At 32.0% G+C, this 17953-nt stretch overlaps 1 protein-coding gene across 1 annotated transcript in view; it reads right to left on the minus strand.

Moving 5' to 3' along the window:
- The window catches only part of LOC128162185 (von Willebrand factor D and EGF domain-containing protein-like), a 59551-nt gene that overhangs the window by 37201 nt on the left and 4397 nt on the right, over positions 1-17953 (minus strand). Inside the window, exons 3-4 of the mRNA XM_052825371.1 lie at positions 15111-15275; positions 13742-13801 (exon numbers count right to left, since the gene is read on the minus strand). Coding sequence (XP_052681331.1) covers positions 13742-13801; positions 15111-15275 — 225 coding nt within the window. The remainder of the gene's footprint in view (positions 1-13741; positions 13802-15110; positions 15276-17953) is intronic.

Genomic DNA, 17953 nt, shown 5'->3' on the forward strand with positions numbered 1-17953 from the left:
CTAGTAAAAAAACGAATTGGATAAGACTGTAAGTGACCTCCGAACTCACGTGACCAAAAGATGCCTCAATATTTCAAACTGAAGTTTAGTATTTATACTTGACTTAACGAGACCGAGTTTTATTATTTATACCCTAGATATTTTGATGAAATTTCTTATATGTAGTTTTCTTCAATATCAATTATCATATTTTTTTTCTAAATAAACAAAAATTTACTTCCCAGATTTCCTTGGGGTCATCTAGAAAGTTATATATATATTTGATATGGGACCCTTCAAAAATTTGTTGAAAAGCGCTAAATTTTAACTTTCCTAGTGTATTTGGTATTTCTGCACAATAAATTTCTTTTTTTCTGGTGTAATATATGAAAAAAGTGTAAAGAGTGGCCAAATAATGAAATTCAGAAAAATGTTTACCTCATTGTTTGGTCTAGAGTTAATACAAAAAACGATTTCCCGCCAAATATTTGCATATTGCAGTTTATGATGGCTTTTTAAACGCTTATGTGTTTCTCTTAATTTCTTATCAATAAATTCTTATATGAAAAATCCATCGCCGCCTCGAATAAATGAGCGAATCATATTTTTCTCATTAGCTTAATACAAAGATTACAACACCAGGAAACGATGACAAGTAACACCATTTTTATTAGCGTTTTACCGAATGAAAATTATAAAATTACCATTTCTCAACTAATAAATGTTCCATCTGATAATAATTCACAGAACGAGAGAAAGTTATAACTTTGCACCTACGGTTGGATGAAAATAACAAGATGCGCAAAGTCATGCGAACTCGAGCTGTACTCGGCCTCGTCAATGTAAGTTTTATTTAACTTCAGCGGCTAAATAAAATGACAGGAGATGATAAAAAATACATAAAATGAATGATTCACAGATATAGCGTTATCAGAACAAAAACAAAAACAAAAGTCAAATGAATGTTTATTTGATGTCTTGGACATTTATTTACATTTGCAAATATTTTCTTATGGTAAATGAACCTATGGAAAAGCAAAAACATCCTTTCTATGATAACATTTTAAAGTGTCTAAATTTGACGCCATAATGGTCACTAGATGTGCTATGGTTTGGTGCTATCTCCATTATGCTAAACCTTTTAAACATAGTTTGTTTTTGTGAATCTATTTGTATTTACGTGTTAATGTTTTTGTTCAGACGGAAAAACATGATTTTTAAGGACAAATCGATTGTCAGTTTGGACATAATTTTGATATTTTCTCAGACAAATACTCAGCTGACTTAAGTTACCTAATCTTATAACAGTGGTCGTCTCTCTCTGACATATAAGAAGCTAACGCTATGCCGGATAATTGTGTTTATGTTTTCTCATGCTGCACAACCCCACCGCAGCTCATTTTTTGCTGTCTGATAAATGAACTCAACACTTGTGCATGATGAAATATGTCATTTATTAAAAATGACGAAAGTAAAGAAAAATATAAACAACATAGTAGGGGATCAGACCAAAGCTGTTCACACAAAATGTTAAATAACTTATCAATATGCTGATCCCCTTAAAATACAGAAAAACAATATTTTGCTCAAAATTATATACAATATATACAAAACCAGCAAAAAGATGGCACCTCAAAAATAAATTACTCGTGCTAACACTATCAGAGATGAAGACAGAATGACCCTAATCTCACCGGTCAGATACTGACCGCATCAAACCACGTTACCGTATCGCTTAATTTGATTGGCTATTAAATTAAATTTGGGGAGAATTTCACCATTGGATTTTTATCAATTACATGATAGGTCACTGGGAGGTTTTTAGACTAAGAATTTGGGCTAAAAATAGACATGGACAGTGACCACCGCAGGGAAATTACATAATATGGCCAACGACCACTACAAGGCCTGGGAAAGAAATGCAACTTATCTAATCCAACATAAACATGAAAAATACAATAAATAAGCAAATAAAATTATAGCATTCAACACATGAATACAATTATTAACATAATTGTTGTTTAGTGCCAAGGTGTCAATTTTGTACTCGTCCAAAGTGCATGTATTAATAAAAGATAGGCCATTGCTTAACGACTTTATAACAATTTTTGATTTTGATGTATTTTACCTGTTAGATGCGATATTTACCTTTAAAAAATTAAATTGCTAGAGGAAATTTAAATTTTCCTTCATTATATTTAAAATTTTCTGTGGAATAAAATTACTTCCTATAGAAATTTTAACTCCGATTACATTGAAGTAAAACTTTCTAAGGATTTTAAAATCCGATGTGAAGTTTTGATTCCCAATAGAAAAAGTCCATAAAATCTCAATAAAATTCCTGTATCCGATTTGTTAAAGCATCATCTTCTACACGTAATTTTCTTTTCTTCTAAACTTGATAGTCAATGTAAAAAACTTCAAGATTCTACAAATTAGCTTGAGGCAACATTGATTTAGAAATTTAATTATATTCCACTTATCTACAAAACTGATTAATTTAATGACAATGTGAGGTATTATGCATTTTTTGCCCCAAAAATTTTAGTTTTATGAAAAGTTTTTAAAATAAGGTGGATAATAATTAGAATCATATTGACAACTTGATCGTTCTCGTTGCGAGCAACGAGTGGGTCTTCCGTCCGATTTTTAAGTAAATGAGATAAAATCCTTCACTTTTAAGACTAAATTGTTAATCAACGCAAAAAAATAGGAAAAAAATTTCGGCACCCGGGGCTTGAACTTGGGTCGCCTGTGCACATGTCCACAACTCGAACGACTGAGCTAATCGGACTCTCGCTTCAGGACTTTGATGCTCAATATCTTGGGAGCGCATCAATCGATTTTAAAACGAATTACATATTCTGAATCAGTAAAAGAGTCTTTATCAACCCGTTAGAAAAATATATAAAAAGGAAAAAGCTGAAAAAATCTATTTTTAATCTTTCCTTCCGGTAACAACCGGAAGTGACGGCGGACGTTTTTATGACCATGTTGCAACAGGTAAAATTAATGTTTATCTTCACTGAAAATTTCAGCCCTATATTTTTATTCGTTTTTTGGATCTCTAGCCGACAAAATTGACTTTTAAAAATCGTAAACGGACGATAACTTCCGACCGGAAGTGATTATCAAAAAATTGAAACGGCGGTACAAACTTCAGATGCCGACACATCAACCCTTCAAATTTGAAGAAAATCGAATGAGCCGTCTTCAAGAAATCGCCTGCACAAAATTTGTAAGAAAAAAAGAATAAAAAGAATTAGATATTATGTTAAAGAACTAGTCTGATGTCATTTAAACACGATTTAATTAAATTTAAAATTCTCCTAAAATTTAAAAATCATCCAATCAGTTCGACAAAGATGTCATTACACGCAGAATTGTAAGCGCAACTTAGATATCATGTTTAAAAATCATTCTGATGTCATTTAACACGATTTAATTAAATTTAATTTTATTTTAAAATTTTAAAATCATTCAATCATTTCGAAAAAGATGTCATTAGACGCAGAATTTAAAGCGCAACTTAGATATTATGTTTTAAAATTAGTATGAGGTCATTTTAACGCGATTTAAATGGGTTTAAAAAAATTTATAAATTTTAAATTCATCCAATCAATTCGACAAAGATGTCACCAGACGCAGAATTGTAAGCGTCACCTGAATATTGTTTTGAAATTAGTCTAAGGTCATTTTAACACGATTTACTTAAATTCAAAATTTTCAAAAAATTTAAAAATCATCCAATCAATTCAACAAAGATGTATTTAGACGCAGAATTGTAAGCGCAACTTAGATATCATGTTTTGGAATTTATCTGAGGTCATTTTAACCGATCTAAATGAGTTTAAAATTTTTGAAAAATCTAAACTTCATCCAATCATTTCGAGAAAGATGTCATTAGACACAGAATTCTAAGCACAACTTCGATATCAAGTTTAAAAATTATTCTGATGTCATTTTATTACGATTTAATTAAATTTAAAATTTTCAAAAAAATTAAAATTCATCCCAACAATTTGAAAAAGATTTTATTAGACGCAGAATTTAAAGCGCAACTTAGATATTATGTTTTAAAATTAGTCTGAGGTCATTTTAACGCGATTGAAATGAAATTAAAATTTTTGAAAAATTTAAAAATCATCCAATCATTTCGACAAAAATGTCATTAGACGCGAAATTCTAAGCGCAACTTAGATACCATGTTTTAAAATAAGTGTGAGGTCATTTTAATGCAATTTAAATGAGTTTAAAATGTTTTAAAAATTTAAAATTCATCCAATCAATTCGAGAAAGATGTCATCACACTCAGAATTGTAAGCGTAACCTAAATATTACATTTTGAAATTAGTCTGAGGTCATTTAAACACGATTTAAGTAAATTTAAAATTTTCAAAAAATTTAAAAATCATCCAATCAATTCGAGAAAGATGTCATTAGAGGCAGAATTGTAAGCACAACTTCAATATTACATTTAAAAATTAGTCTGAGGTCAATTTATTAAGATTTAATTAAATTTAATTTTTTTTAAAAATTTAGAATTTATCCAATCAATTCGAAAAAGATGTCATCAGACGCAGAATTGTAAACGTAACTTGGATATTATGTTTTAAAATTAGTCTGAGATCATTTTAACACGATTTACTTAAATTTTAAATTTTTAAAAACATTAAATTTCATTCAATCAATTCGAGAAAGATTTCATTGGACACAAAATTGTAAGCGCAACTTAAATATTATGTTTTAAAATTAGTCTGAGGTCATTTTATTACGATTTAATTAAATCTAAAATTTTCAAAAAAATTAAAATTCATCCCAACAATTTGAAAAAGATTTTATTAGACGCAGAATTAAAGTGCAACTTAGATATTATGTTTTAAAATTAGTCTGAGGTCATTATAACACATCTAATATGAGTTTTAAAATTTAGCTTCCCTACTCGGAATTTCCAGACAATGGTTTTTCTCGTGATGTTAGACTATTATGTCCTCTATCATTCCTGAAATTTTCAGCTTTCTATCTTTTCTCGCTTTAAAATAGATGTGTGGACAATGAAAACTCATCGAAAGTGTGTTTTATATCTTGACCCCGGCTAGCTTCCGTACTCGGAATTTCCAGACAATGATTTTCCTCGTGAGGCTAGACGATCATGTCCTCTATCATTCCTGAAAATTTCAGCTTTCTATCTTTGGACGTTTTTGAGGAGATGCGTGGACAAGACGTTTTCGTCAAAAACGTGTCCTATATTTTGACCCCAGCTAGCTTCCGTACTCGGAATTTCCGGAAAATGATTTTCCTCGCGATGCTAGACGTTAATGTCCTCTATCATTCCTAAAAATTTCAGCTTTCTATCTTTGCTCGTTTTTGAGGAGATACGTGGACAAGAGTTTTTTTAAAAATTACAAAATGGCGGATAAGTCCGAACCGAAAGTGATTTTAACAAAATAAAAAAATGTATATAAGCTTTAGATGATATTAGATGAATGCTGAAAATTTGACAAAAATCAGACCACGCATCTCCGAGAAATCTTCTGCACAAAAATTGTAAAGAAAAAAAAAGTGAAAAAGAAACATTACAATAATAGAAGGGTCTTCCGCTGAAGACGGAAGACCCTAATAATAAGAAAAGTGAAAAAGAAACAATAGAATAATAGTAGGGTCTTCCGCTGAAGAAGGAAGACCCTAAAAAGGTGAAAAATGTTATCACCACAGGGACATAAAATGTAGAAATGACGTCATGAAGATTGCCTTTTTTTGATAAATTGATGTTATGTAGCAAATGTGGGTGTTTTCCGATGTTTTTTTGACTTGGAGACATCGAGCACAGGCTTGCTCAAGTACCATTGTAGCAACCTCTAATGATACACCGCCTACTAATGATATCATATAATGTTGCATTAGTGGTCAGGATGTTGACCACTCATGATATAATCTTATCATTAACGAACAACCTAACCGTCCGCTAATGATATAATTTCAGATTTATCTTTAGCGGTCAAAAATCGTAACCTCTAATGATATTGCAAAAAAATGTGAAATAAGTACTACCTTGACCACTAACGATATACATTTGCACACATTTTCAATTGCATAAGTAGGTGGATTTGCAACCTTTAATGATATGATATGATATAATTTAATTCTGGTTGTAACGCGGCATTCGATTTGATAGAAAAATTTAGTTAATTTGGATAACCTGGTTTGCACCGCACAAGACCCGTCACAATGCACCAACGTCATAAACGTACTAATCAGCTTGATGTTACGTTTAAATATTTAACAGACTAATTATATCATTTTAAAAAGTAAACGCTCTAAATTTGTACATAAAGTTACAGAAATTAAATTATATCTACCTCTTTCAACTCTTAAGTCGTGTGCACTCATTCTGAATCTACAAAGTGTTTTTCTTATTTTATGAGATTGGATAAACATATATGATTCCATTGTAAAATGTTCTTTATACACAAAATAAGTATCAAGTTTTCCAGAGCTTAAGCCCTCATCACGTTTTAATGTCCAGAATTTAAAAAAAATGTTTTCTTAAATATTTCTTAACTTGTTATTTAAAACTTGTTATTTAAAAACATGTGGTTTAGTACTTTTTACATATAGAGAGTGAAATGTTTATTTTCTTACTAAAATAGACTACGCTTTTTTACCAAGAGTTAACATTGTACAGACTAAGGTTAATAGTTTCTTTATACGCATTGTGTAGCTGGGCAAATATATAGTGTCGAATTTTAATATCGTACTTGAGTATACCTGCTCTCTATACTTACAAAGGCAAAATATCAACAACAAAAATGACGACATTTGCACTTGCAAACAAAACCTACTTAAGTGATGTCATAGATGGTCATGTCATGGACAATGGTGACTAATGTTGAGTCTTATATGTTAGACAACCTCTGTATAATGTTAGATAAAGATTTGATTTTGATACGATACTACATAAGAATTGGTTAAAATTGGGGGGGGGGGGCAGGTGTTTGATCATATATATTAGTCCTTTATTGTAATATACACCATTCTGACATTGTCCTTGACATTTTGCCGTTTTACTTGAGATGAAATAGTCGCATACAGACATAATACACACAATTTATGACTTCTTTAAACAGAAGTGTAACTTACTTTTCAGGGTCTAACTGTACATGTATGTACTTAAAAGTTTCAGTTTCAAAACTATAACTCTTTTATACTGTCCTGTATATTTGCCGACTTGGGTGATTTAACATTTCAAAGGTTGATTACTTCGATTTCAATCATTTAATTTTTCATTAGACTGAAAACGTGTTATGTAGCAACCTCTAATGATGCACCGTCCACTAATGATATAATGTTGCATTAGTGGTCAGGTTGTTAACCACCAATGATATAATTTATCCCGGGTCAATTTTCAACCAGGGTCAATATTCTTGGTTACACCAACATGATCACGATTGTTTAATTGATATTCTTTGTTTTTCTTATATATAATTAACAAACCCATATATTCAACTGAACAATAGATTAGTGATTCAGTTGTACTACAGTCAACAATTGCAAATAGTCTAATCAATTGGTGTTTTTTGTGTTAATCAAATCCCTCTGAAAGTTTGACAATAATTTTTTAATGTCGTAAAATTGCTTTTCTTCAAATTTTTCCTCTACTAAATATGTCTAGCACTCATTTTTGTTTAATGATGATCAATTTGGATTTTGGAATAAACAAACGAAGTCATAAATTGTATGTATTTTTATCTGTTTGAAAAAGGGGTATTTTCATCAATTTCTAAGATTAACTCTTTTCTACACGGTATGATGCATATTAGGGATAAGAGGAACATAAATTTTTAATTTCATGACTTTTTCCATAAATGTACATAAGACCAAAAGGTGGACAAATACTGCCACAATTAAATTTATCAAGTAGTTCTTCTGATACGAAATTGAAAGTAGCTGCATAATTAGGAAAGCAATAACGTCTTCTGCAATAATTCCTATATACCCCCCCCCCCATTTCGTGGCCCCATTTTTCTCTAAGGAATCATGGTTTCATCAAACTTAAATCTGCATAACCTGTGTTTTCACACTAAGTACTGATTTTTGGACCGAAAACGTTCCCAGAATATTTTTAAAGATTTTCTCTATATATTCCTATGTAAAATTCAAACCGCCATCACGGCCCCACCCTACAACTAGGAACTGTGATTTTGCAAACTTGAATTTACACCACCCGAGGATACCTCTACACAAGTTTAAGCTTTTCTGGCCAAATAGTTTTAAAAAAAAAAGATTTTAAATAATTTTTCTATATATTTCTCTGTAAAAATCCATCCCCCATTGTGGCCTCACCCTACCCCTGGACTATTATTTAAACAAACTTGAATCTTTACGATCTGGGGATGCTTCTACTCAAATGTGAGCTTTCCTGGCCTAATAGTTTTGAGAAGAAGATTTTTAAAGTTTTTCTCTATATATTCCTATGTAAAACTTGATCCTCCAATTGTGGCCCCACCATACCACCAGGGACTATGATTTGAACAAACTTGAATCTACACGACCTGAGAATGCTTCCATATTAATTTGAGTTTTCCTGGCATGATAGTTTTTGAGAAGAAGATTTTTAAAGATTTTCTCTATATATTCCTATGTAAAATTTGATCCTCAAATTGTGGCCCCTCCTTACCCTCGGGGACAGTGATTTGAACAAACGTGAATCTACACTACCTGAGGATGCCTCCACACAGGTTTAAGCTTTTCAGGCTGAAAAGTTTTTGAGAAGAAGATTTTTGAAAAATACCAACAAATTTTCAATAATTCTCAATTATCTCCCCTTTAAAGAGGGCGTGGCCCTTTATTTGAACAAACTTGAATCCCCTTCACCTAGTGGTGCTTTGTACCAAATGTGGTTGAAATCTGTCAAGTGGTTCTTGAGAAGAAGATGAAAATGTGAAAAGTTTACAACAACGACGACAACGACAGATAACGGACAAATTGTGATCAGAAAAAATTGACTGCATTTTTGAAAGACAGTAAAGCCTTGCACCGAAGTTGTAAATTCCGTGTTTCTTCTGGGTAGGGGGTTCCGATTCTATGTTAGGAACAAAAGTAGTAATATAGCGAAAATTAAAAAAACAAAACCTTGCTTTATTATTTCTTTATTTCTACTGACACTGAATAAAAACGGACTTAAATTTAAATGTATTTAGAAATACAATGTACATTAAAACTGCTTTCTTAATAACATCTACATGTACGGCAGAGACTCTAGCTATATGTGTACATGGATGGGTTTGGGGTATGGTCATACAGTATTTTTGTTTAAAAATTTGTTTTCATTTGTCTTGTTAAATATGAATTAAAGGTAAATAACACATTTAGGACCAGTTTAATAAGAGCTTGGACTTTGGAAAGTTATGTTCAACAGCAATGTGACTTTGGCTTGTCTATTTCATTGCTGGCCACTCAGCTATTGCTCTTTGAAATCAACCAGATTTGTCTGGCTTTTGAGATAAGACTACACAAACTGTGTACAATGTATATTGTACATGAAACCAGCGTCATTTTTAACTTTTTTTGATGCAAGAAAGAGATAGTTACATCTTACCGAAAGTCCAAGGTCTTGTAAAAATGGCTCTAAAACGTCTATTTAAGTTATGATATCATGATAGTCTCGAGGCAAAAGTTTTGATTGGGAAAGCTGCTTTCTGTTCTTTTCAAATTGTTGTCGTAGAAGGAAAGTTAGATGGGATTCTACCACTTTTCTTTATTCTAGAGAACGATTTTTGTCTGACCCGGGATTAGTGGTGTAGGGGAAGATGTTAGAGTTTGGTACTATGTGATCGTTAAGGCATGTGGGCCTCTTGATATGTTTTGTGCTAAAATTAGTTTTACAAAAATGAGATTTTTGTGAATTTGAAGGCTGAAATAACAGCCATGATTACGAAAGCCGAATCATTCGAGATTCGAGATTCGAAATACGAGATTCGAAATACGAGATTCGAGATTCGAAATTCGAGATTCAATATCTAAATTAACCAATCAAATCATGGATCTGAAACCTGTATCCTAGCAACATCAAACTGTTCCAAATAAAGATCATTCGTACATGCTCTTTCCTACAAATAAATGTCTTAATAGCTCTTATATAGTGGTTATAAAATGGTTAAATTAACATTGATGAATTAACCCCACACAGTATAAACCATTAAATTAGAAATAACACTGTTGGCTTTGCGAATCTAAGTGGTTTTGTTTGCCCTGTATGTATTTCCCCCCGAACAATTTTAACCCGAAGTGTATTCGCCCCATCTGTGTAAAAATCGGCCTGCGAAGAAAGATCTGTTTAATCTAAATGTTTTAGCTATGAAACGAAACTCAATGAAATAATCGACATGTCAAAATATAGGTTATGATAAAGTTTAAACCATAGAAGATATTATGATTTACAACCTCAAAGACAAAAATCCAGATAAGAATAGTGTATTGTAGGGTATGGCAATGCCATTGTCGATATGAGAGAGAGAGAAAGAGAGAGAGAGAGAGAGAGAGAGAGAGAGACCTATCACCTAGCATTTCCTTTTCCGTGAGGGGGTTTGGGGTATTTGTGATGTCTTACATTAGCTAGCGAAAATGATAAAAAAAAAAACATGAAATTTTCTTTAAATTGTGTGCGGATGTTGTACGCCAATAATCTGTTTTCAGTATATACATTTCAAGAGGGGGGGGGGGGGGGGCTATATAGTCCTAATTAATTTGTCAGTTATTCTGTCCCCACTTTGTTTTCTCTTCGTTTTCCAGGTTTTTTTTTTATTTGGCTCGGCAAATTAATATAAAACTTTCTGTGTAACTCCATAACGATGCACTGTAGATAAATTATGAGTAGTTTTACTTTTGATAAACAGGTACATATCCGTACTTGATTTTTAATTTGACTCTTATAATCGGATTTAATATTCCAATAATTATAGGGTAGGAAAGAGTAGACGGGACTTTTTTGCGCATATCCTACTGTACCATTTATTCAACACAGGTATTAGCACTCATCGAGTTCGACTTGCTTTCCTTTTCTTTCATCCACTGGATTTAAAGCTATTAATTTTTGAAAATATTTTGAATTTATGGCATGATTATATATAAATTAGAGCTGCGCTGGTGCATATATTTACCCAAATGGACCAAAATATAACCAAATGAATCTAAAAATTTTGACAAAATTAGTTTTAAACGTACGACTCTTTTTCAATTCTAATCGGGTATGTCCTTTAGAAAAATCTTGAACCACACACATTTTAGCAAATAAAACGGCAATTGTTTCATTTTTTAAGGGGAGGGAGGTGGTGCCGTTAAAGGACATGTATTGCTTGTGGCAGTTGTGCTATACTCTCATTTGTTATAATAGGTAATACTACATATTGATATAAAATGAAAGTTTCCAATTACACTGTACATAACTTCTATCACGCATTTTGACCCGTGCGATAGTTTAAAACTATTTTCAAAGCATTTAATGTAATTTAACCGATCATTTTTGAAATTTAATTTTCTGGATCCCCGCCTGATACGTCCGCCTTCTTGTATATTAGAATTACATGTACGTTGACCATATGTACACATTAATTTAATCGGCTATGTTATGGGACGATAACATTTTTTATCAATGTTTTTGCAGGATATGTAACAAATAACAGCCTATTTGTGGGTTTTTGCACTGATTATTTGAGATAATTTGCCGCCATCTTTTATGCATTCCACACACCAGTCACAGTTTCTTTATTTGGTGTTCTGTGTGTATGGCGACAAATTGGTAAATTTGCACCACTCACCCCTTGTAGCTTCATCCTGATTACATTTTATCTGGCTAAGTGTAATGTAGTAGTATATTAAATACACACATCTTTGTTTGCAGTGCTTATTTACATCTTTAGAGATTTACTTTCAAAAAAAGTAAACATTTGTATGCCTTATATGTAATTATTGTCAATTTTGGTGCGGTGGGGGTAGGGGGTAGGAAACTGCAGAGAAACTTAACTTGGCTGTGAAACATATGCTTTTATTCTTTCTTGTTGATATATCAATGAATGAATTATAACAAAATATATGTACAACAATTAATTTTGAAATATTCATGCACAATCAAATAAAAGGTTTTACTGTTCTCTGCACAAGAAATCGGCAATGTGAACAAATTAGCACCCTATCATCCCTACTTTTAATTGTAGAGAGTAGGTATCCTTCTATATTGAAAACAATTCCAAAAGTAAGACTCATAATAAGCTGTTTACTGAGGAAAAGGAAAAAAATTGTATCCATTAATAATTCCGTATGATGTGATAATATCTCAATGATTTGTTAATAATCATAGTACTAGTGTATCACTGTATGCATACATAAAAACGATAAGTAATGCTTATATTTATTAGTGAAACAGGACAGATTATTTATATTTAGATTATTTAGATACATGTACTAATCTTCATGCGGGGATCTAGAAAGGAGGGGGTCAGGGGATCTGGACCCCCTCCTCGGGAAAATTGGAGCTTATTAAATTTACATAGTAAAATTTTTTAAAATTGGCCTAGGACCCCCTACAGAAAAAATTAGCTACGCTTATGAAGTTCTCTACCATAACCGCATTTTTACACAAAGGGGGTGAATAAACCTGGGTTTTAAACTATTACTGGTGGTGAAATACCTTAGGGTTCAAACGCATCAGGTGGAAATGCACCAGGGCAAACAAAATCACTTAGATCCGCGCAGCACACTGCATTATTACTAGTCTACTTAGATATTCTGTGTAAAAGTAAATACAAATAATTATTTAGTTAGGTAGGGAGAAGTGAACATAGCATTTATATGTATATAAGAGCATGTACGTATGATTTTTATTTAAAACAGTTTGATGTCGCTAGGATACATATTTTCAGATCCTTGATTTGATTGGTTAATTTAGATATTGAATCTCGAATTTCGAATCTCGAATCTCGTATTTCGAATCTCGTATTTCGAATCTCGAATCTCGAATGATCCTTCTCGGCTTTCGTACATGATAGATGCCAAACAGATACGCTCGCTTCAGCCGTTGTTACATGTAAACTGTAAAAATTTAATTGGTAATACCGCTCACTCTAGCAAAATAAATTGATTTTAATGAACCCTACTCCATACAAAACTAATGTATACATGTCAAAATTGATAAGTTTCTTCTTAACTGTATCTCCGTTATTTAAACTTTTCGAAATCTAAATTTCAGTCAGATTTATTGTATAGATTTAAGGTTGCTTGTAAAAAAGTAATAAAAACATGGGGTTTGAACTTTTTAAAACTTGTATTATTCATATAATATTCAAGAAAAGATAAGCAATGTTCACGAGAGAAATTTACGTGTTGCTTACAATATATTATTTTATTTTTGTAGATTGTTAGTTAATTAATGTGTTATTATTATGTGTAATAATAGCCACGACATATGCCAAACAGATACGCTCGCTTCAGCCGATGTTCCATCATGATGTAAACTGAAAAAATGTTAATGGTCATATCGCTCACTCTAGCATAATAAATTATAGTTAATTTTAAGTTATTTCTTTTAAAAAGGGATTTATTTATTTATTTTAAAAAATCCTAAAATTAAAAGGAATAATTTAAAGCCATGTGTGATGAATATCCTTGATTTGAAGAGATAATGTAAAATGTATACGTCAACGATAGAAAACGGACAAATTTTGATAAGCGATCTCACTTGGAATACTTTAATGTCATTGAAGTTTACCTTCACAAGGAGTAAAGCTAGTGTTTGATGTCTGTCCAACTGGACACGGTGATTCTGTTCCTAAAGCATAAAAAGAGAACTTGTAGCAAAATTGTTAAGTTTTCATTATTATAACTTATTCTTAGTTTGTAGAATAAAATTAATATTGTTGATTTCAAATATAAAACGATATACAATGAATTAATAAGTTTTTTCCTAACATGTTTAACTTGAATATAAAAGCCTGCAATTCTAAGAAGAACAAATCTAAAAACTTTGAATCGTTCCAATTTTTAAACTTTGATCTTCTCACATCAATATATACACTCAACAAAACTTCTCAGTGTTCACCTTAATATTAAATCGAACTGCTTGAATATTAAGAAATACTTTACTCTGATATTTTCAACATGTATTTATTGACTATCCTCTCCTCATCAAAAGCACATGTAAAATATGACAATACCGACTGAGATCAACCAACCGTGACGAAACCTCACAAGATGAACCCTCGTCATTCAGTCAACTTAATGTTATTATAACTGGATGTCTGGAAATGTGACTGAATGGCATAGTTATTCCATTCAGTCACATTTCAGGTACCGTTCAGACACATTTCACTTGACTGAATGGCACAGCTTCATCCTGTGCCTAAAAACGTAAAATTACTGCGCATGCTAAATATGATTGATAACTTTTTGTGATTGATATTAATTTTTAGTGACAGTTTTAAAAGACGAATAATTAAAATGGCAAAATGAATTATTGTGAGAGGTTGTACTTATTTTACTATTTGATAGCAAAATGCTGTCATCGACATTGGCTTTAATTAAATATCAAGCAACCAGAATTGAATATCATATTGATATATTTCTTCTGTTCTCTGATAGTAGCGTTATTTTTATCGGCAACTTAATTCAGTCGGAAAGTTCTGGGTGAAAATCAACCAAACTGGGCGTGTTTGTGATATTGAAAAAAGGTCAAGGTGGTTGGTCGCAACCAGAGGTCAAGATCAATACATCGTTCTTAATTACTTGAAAGTTCATTGGAAATCAGTAACCCTGACGGCAAGACAAAAATATTCTTCATTCATATTAATTATACTTGTTGAACGCCTAGATTTTTGTTTTATTGTACAATAGTGGTTTGTAAACTGTTACATTTTGTCAGTTAAAGGGATTTTTATTTTTACTAGGTTACAAATACGGCAGCTTGTTTTCGATAAATTTTACCAAAATATCTTGATAGATGGATGGATGGATGGATGGATGAATGAATAGATAGATAGATAGATAGATAGATAGATAGATAGATAGATAGATAGATAGATAGATAGATAGATAGATAGATAGATAGATAGATAGATAGATAAAGAGATAGATAGAAATACCTATGCAATATCCCGTCGATGTTTGTGGAGGCTTTACCAAATAATATACCCTATATCCAGCACAGCTTTTTACCCTGATCGTGAGTTGTGTCGAACATTGTCCCAAAAATGATACAATACATGCAATTCTTGTAACTTCACCATCAATATCAGTAGGCAATGTACCTTGAAAAATACAATTTTATAGATATAATATTTCGGTTGGACGTAGCGATCTATTTCTTGAGTCAAAACAAGTTAAAAATGACGCATTTTTAAGCGAAATATGCACCGATTGCGTAGTCTTAGCTCAAAAGCTAGGCAAGTCATGTTGATTGTAAAGAGCAATGGGTGAGTGGCCAGCAATGAAAGAGACAGGCCTACGTCACATTGCTGTTTGACACAACTACCTAAAGTCTAAGCTCTTGTTAAAATAGTTCCAACATTTTGAAAGAATTTGGATAAGTATTTTTTACTTGTGAAACTTAGAGTTTGTTAATTACTCAAAGATTAAGTTGAAAAAAAAAACACTTTTGAGAGCTACACCAGCCATTTCATGCATTAGCTCACGAAGAAAACTAGCTTATCATTTTTTTGGCTTTTTTGGTGCAGTGATTAGGATGAGAGCGAAGACATGTCAATAACTATAAAGGTAAGAACTTTTTTCTTAAAGTCACAAGTAACTATCTTAAGGTAATTTACTCAGATTAGCAACTAAAATGGCAACAGAAAACAAGTTTAATAAAAGAGATTTTAAAAAACGAATTGAGCAAATAGAACGTCGGTATTCGTTAATGGGTCTGAGTAAGGAAAATCAAGGACACGGGACAGATAATAAAAAATCCCAAGAAAGATAGCAAGATAAACAATATCGTTTTGACAAAATTGACATGAAGCTAGGCCATATGTTACTCAAGAATCTTAACACCGAGTCTCAAAGCAAGATGATGAAAAGGAGTTTTTCTAAGGCAGGCTAATTAAAGCCATGGCAAGCGCTTTATCGGTACCTTTATCTTTTGTGATAATTACTCTTTATTCTCACGAGATCCCAATGCACGGGTATGGCCCAATGAGAGATTATTCTGAGAGATATTTAGATGAAACAGACGCTTCGTAAGAAGTTCCGTCGTCGAACAACCTTTAGTTAAAAAATCATTAAACAGTAAATTCACAGGAACCAAGGACCCCCCAGAAAGCGCTAGCTACATTGTGCAAGATACGGGAAAATTTGAAAAAAAACAATATTCAGCTATTCACAGAAAGGCTATTTCAGATCGCGGAAACATGATCATAATGTAGAGTTAGTATCAGATGAAAACCCCGAATCAAAACGATGTGAAAATGATAGTCAATGCTACGAGATACCCCTTTTGGGGGATGTGCGGCCATCTTTTACATTTGAGAAGAAAAATGTAAACTTTTTAAAACTGGTTTGTTTCTGTCCAAAACTTGCTAAAACTGTCGTCAAAGGATACAAAAGCAATAAATTTGTCGGTAAACATGTTGTTTTGTATGCAAACTGCGCATACAAGGTAAGACAAATGCATTTTTAAATCACTTTGATTGCGTAGCTACAGACTTAAAATTTAAGAATAAAAAAATATGAAAAAATATGAGAGAAAGTCATTAGTGTCCACTTTACAACCATTTGTTGAGAAAAAGGCCAAAGCTTGCTTATTTAAGTTGTAACTTTGTCTCAGAAGAGGGTACTCTATTCTTAAAATGAGTCTCCAAAACCACAAATTTGCCTGAAATATTATTGTCTATGTCTATGGAGATACATTAGTGTTATATTTTATTTAATTACTGTAGACGTATTTTTCCCACGGGGTCATAATTCCGCGGAATCACAATATCAATTTAATCCGCGGGTAAAAATTTACGCGGATTCTTTGAACAAAACAAATCATTTGAATAACTATTATTAAATATAGTTCTGAGCGATTTTCATTACCTAGAATTTGTCAAACTTTGGACTTAAATTGTAAGAACTGTTCACAGTGAACAGTAATTATCGGTTGTGCACTGGTCGGTAGTCATTAGTTAGCCGTCAAGATGTTACGACGCTGGCTAAAATCGTCTGAAACACCATTTAATCTTTATTAACTGTCAATTTATGGGTTCTCATGTCGTTTAAATTATGAGTTGATCAGTTTAATCAATTAAAAATCAGAGCACAAAGGGATCTAAAAATTGCAGTAAAATCACGGGTCTTGGCGTGTACTTAATTGGGTCATTGAAAGACAGACCCGCTTGGGGCTATTTGTCCTAAAAATTCAAATCTTTAGGAGATTAAATTATTAATTATATGAATTCTCAATACAAATTTGTTTGACAGTTTGCATGGATAAAAACGATATACATTGGGTACACGTATATGCCAGTGTTCTATAATGTAGTAACCTCCGATTATTAGTATCATTATTCATGTAATGCAATTTCAAAATGCACTTTAAGTACACTGGGAAAAAATTCTGCAGAAAATTTGTGCCCGCGTTCATAGCTAGCGTAAATAAATACCACGCGGACAAAAGTACTTCTACAGTAATTATATACGTTTATTGTTTTCTTTAAGGCAATTCAGTTTTTGGACTCCTATCCTACACCTAAAAGGAATATAACTTGATTTATGTTCATAGAATTTAAACAAAACAATTGGAGGTGGTATATAGATGTTTGTCACGTTTAGTCCAGATTGTTTTAAATTGATATTTATTTTTATCGATGAAAACATAACGTTAATGTACCTCCATAGACACGGGAGTTCAAAGTAAAGCCTGGACTATCTTTGTTCTAAAAATATATCCCATGCCTACTGATACAAAGTGTGTGCGAAATTCAACCTTTTTTTTATCATTAAATGG

The sequence above is a fragment of the Crassostrea angulata genome, chromosome 9 (assembly GCF_025612915.1).
Source record: "Crassostrea angulata isolate pt1a10 chromosome 9, ASM2561291v2, whole genome shotgun sequence".
Classification (NCBI taxonomy): Eukaryota; Metazoa; Mollusca; class Bivalvia; order Ostreida; family Ostreidae; genus Magallana; species Magallana angulata.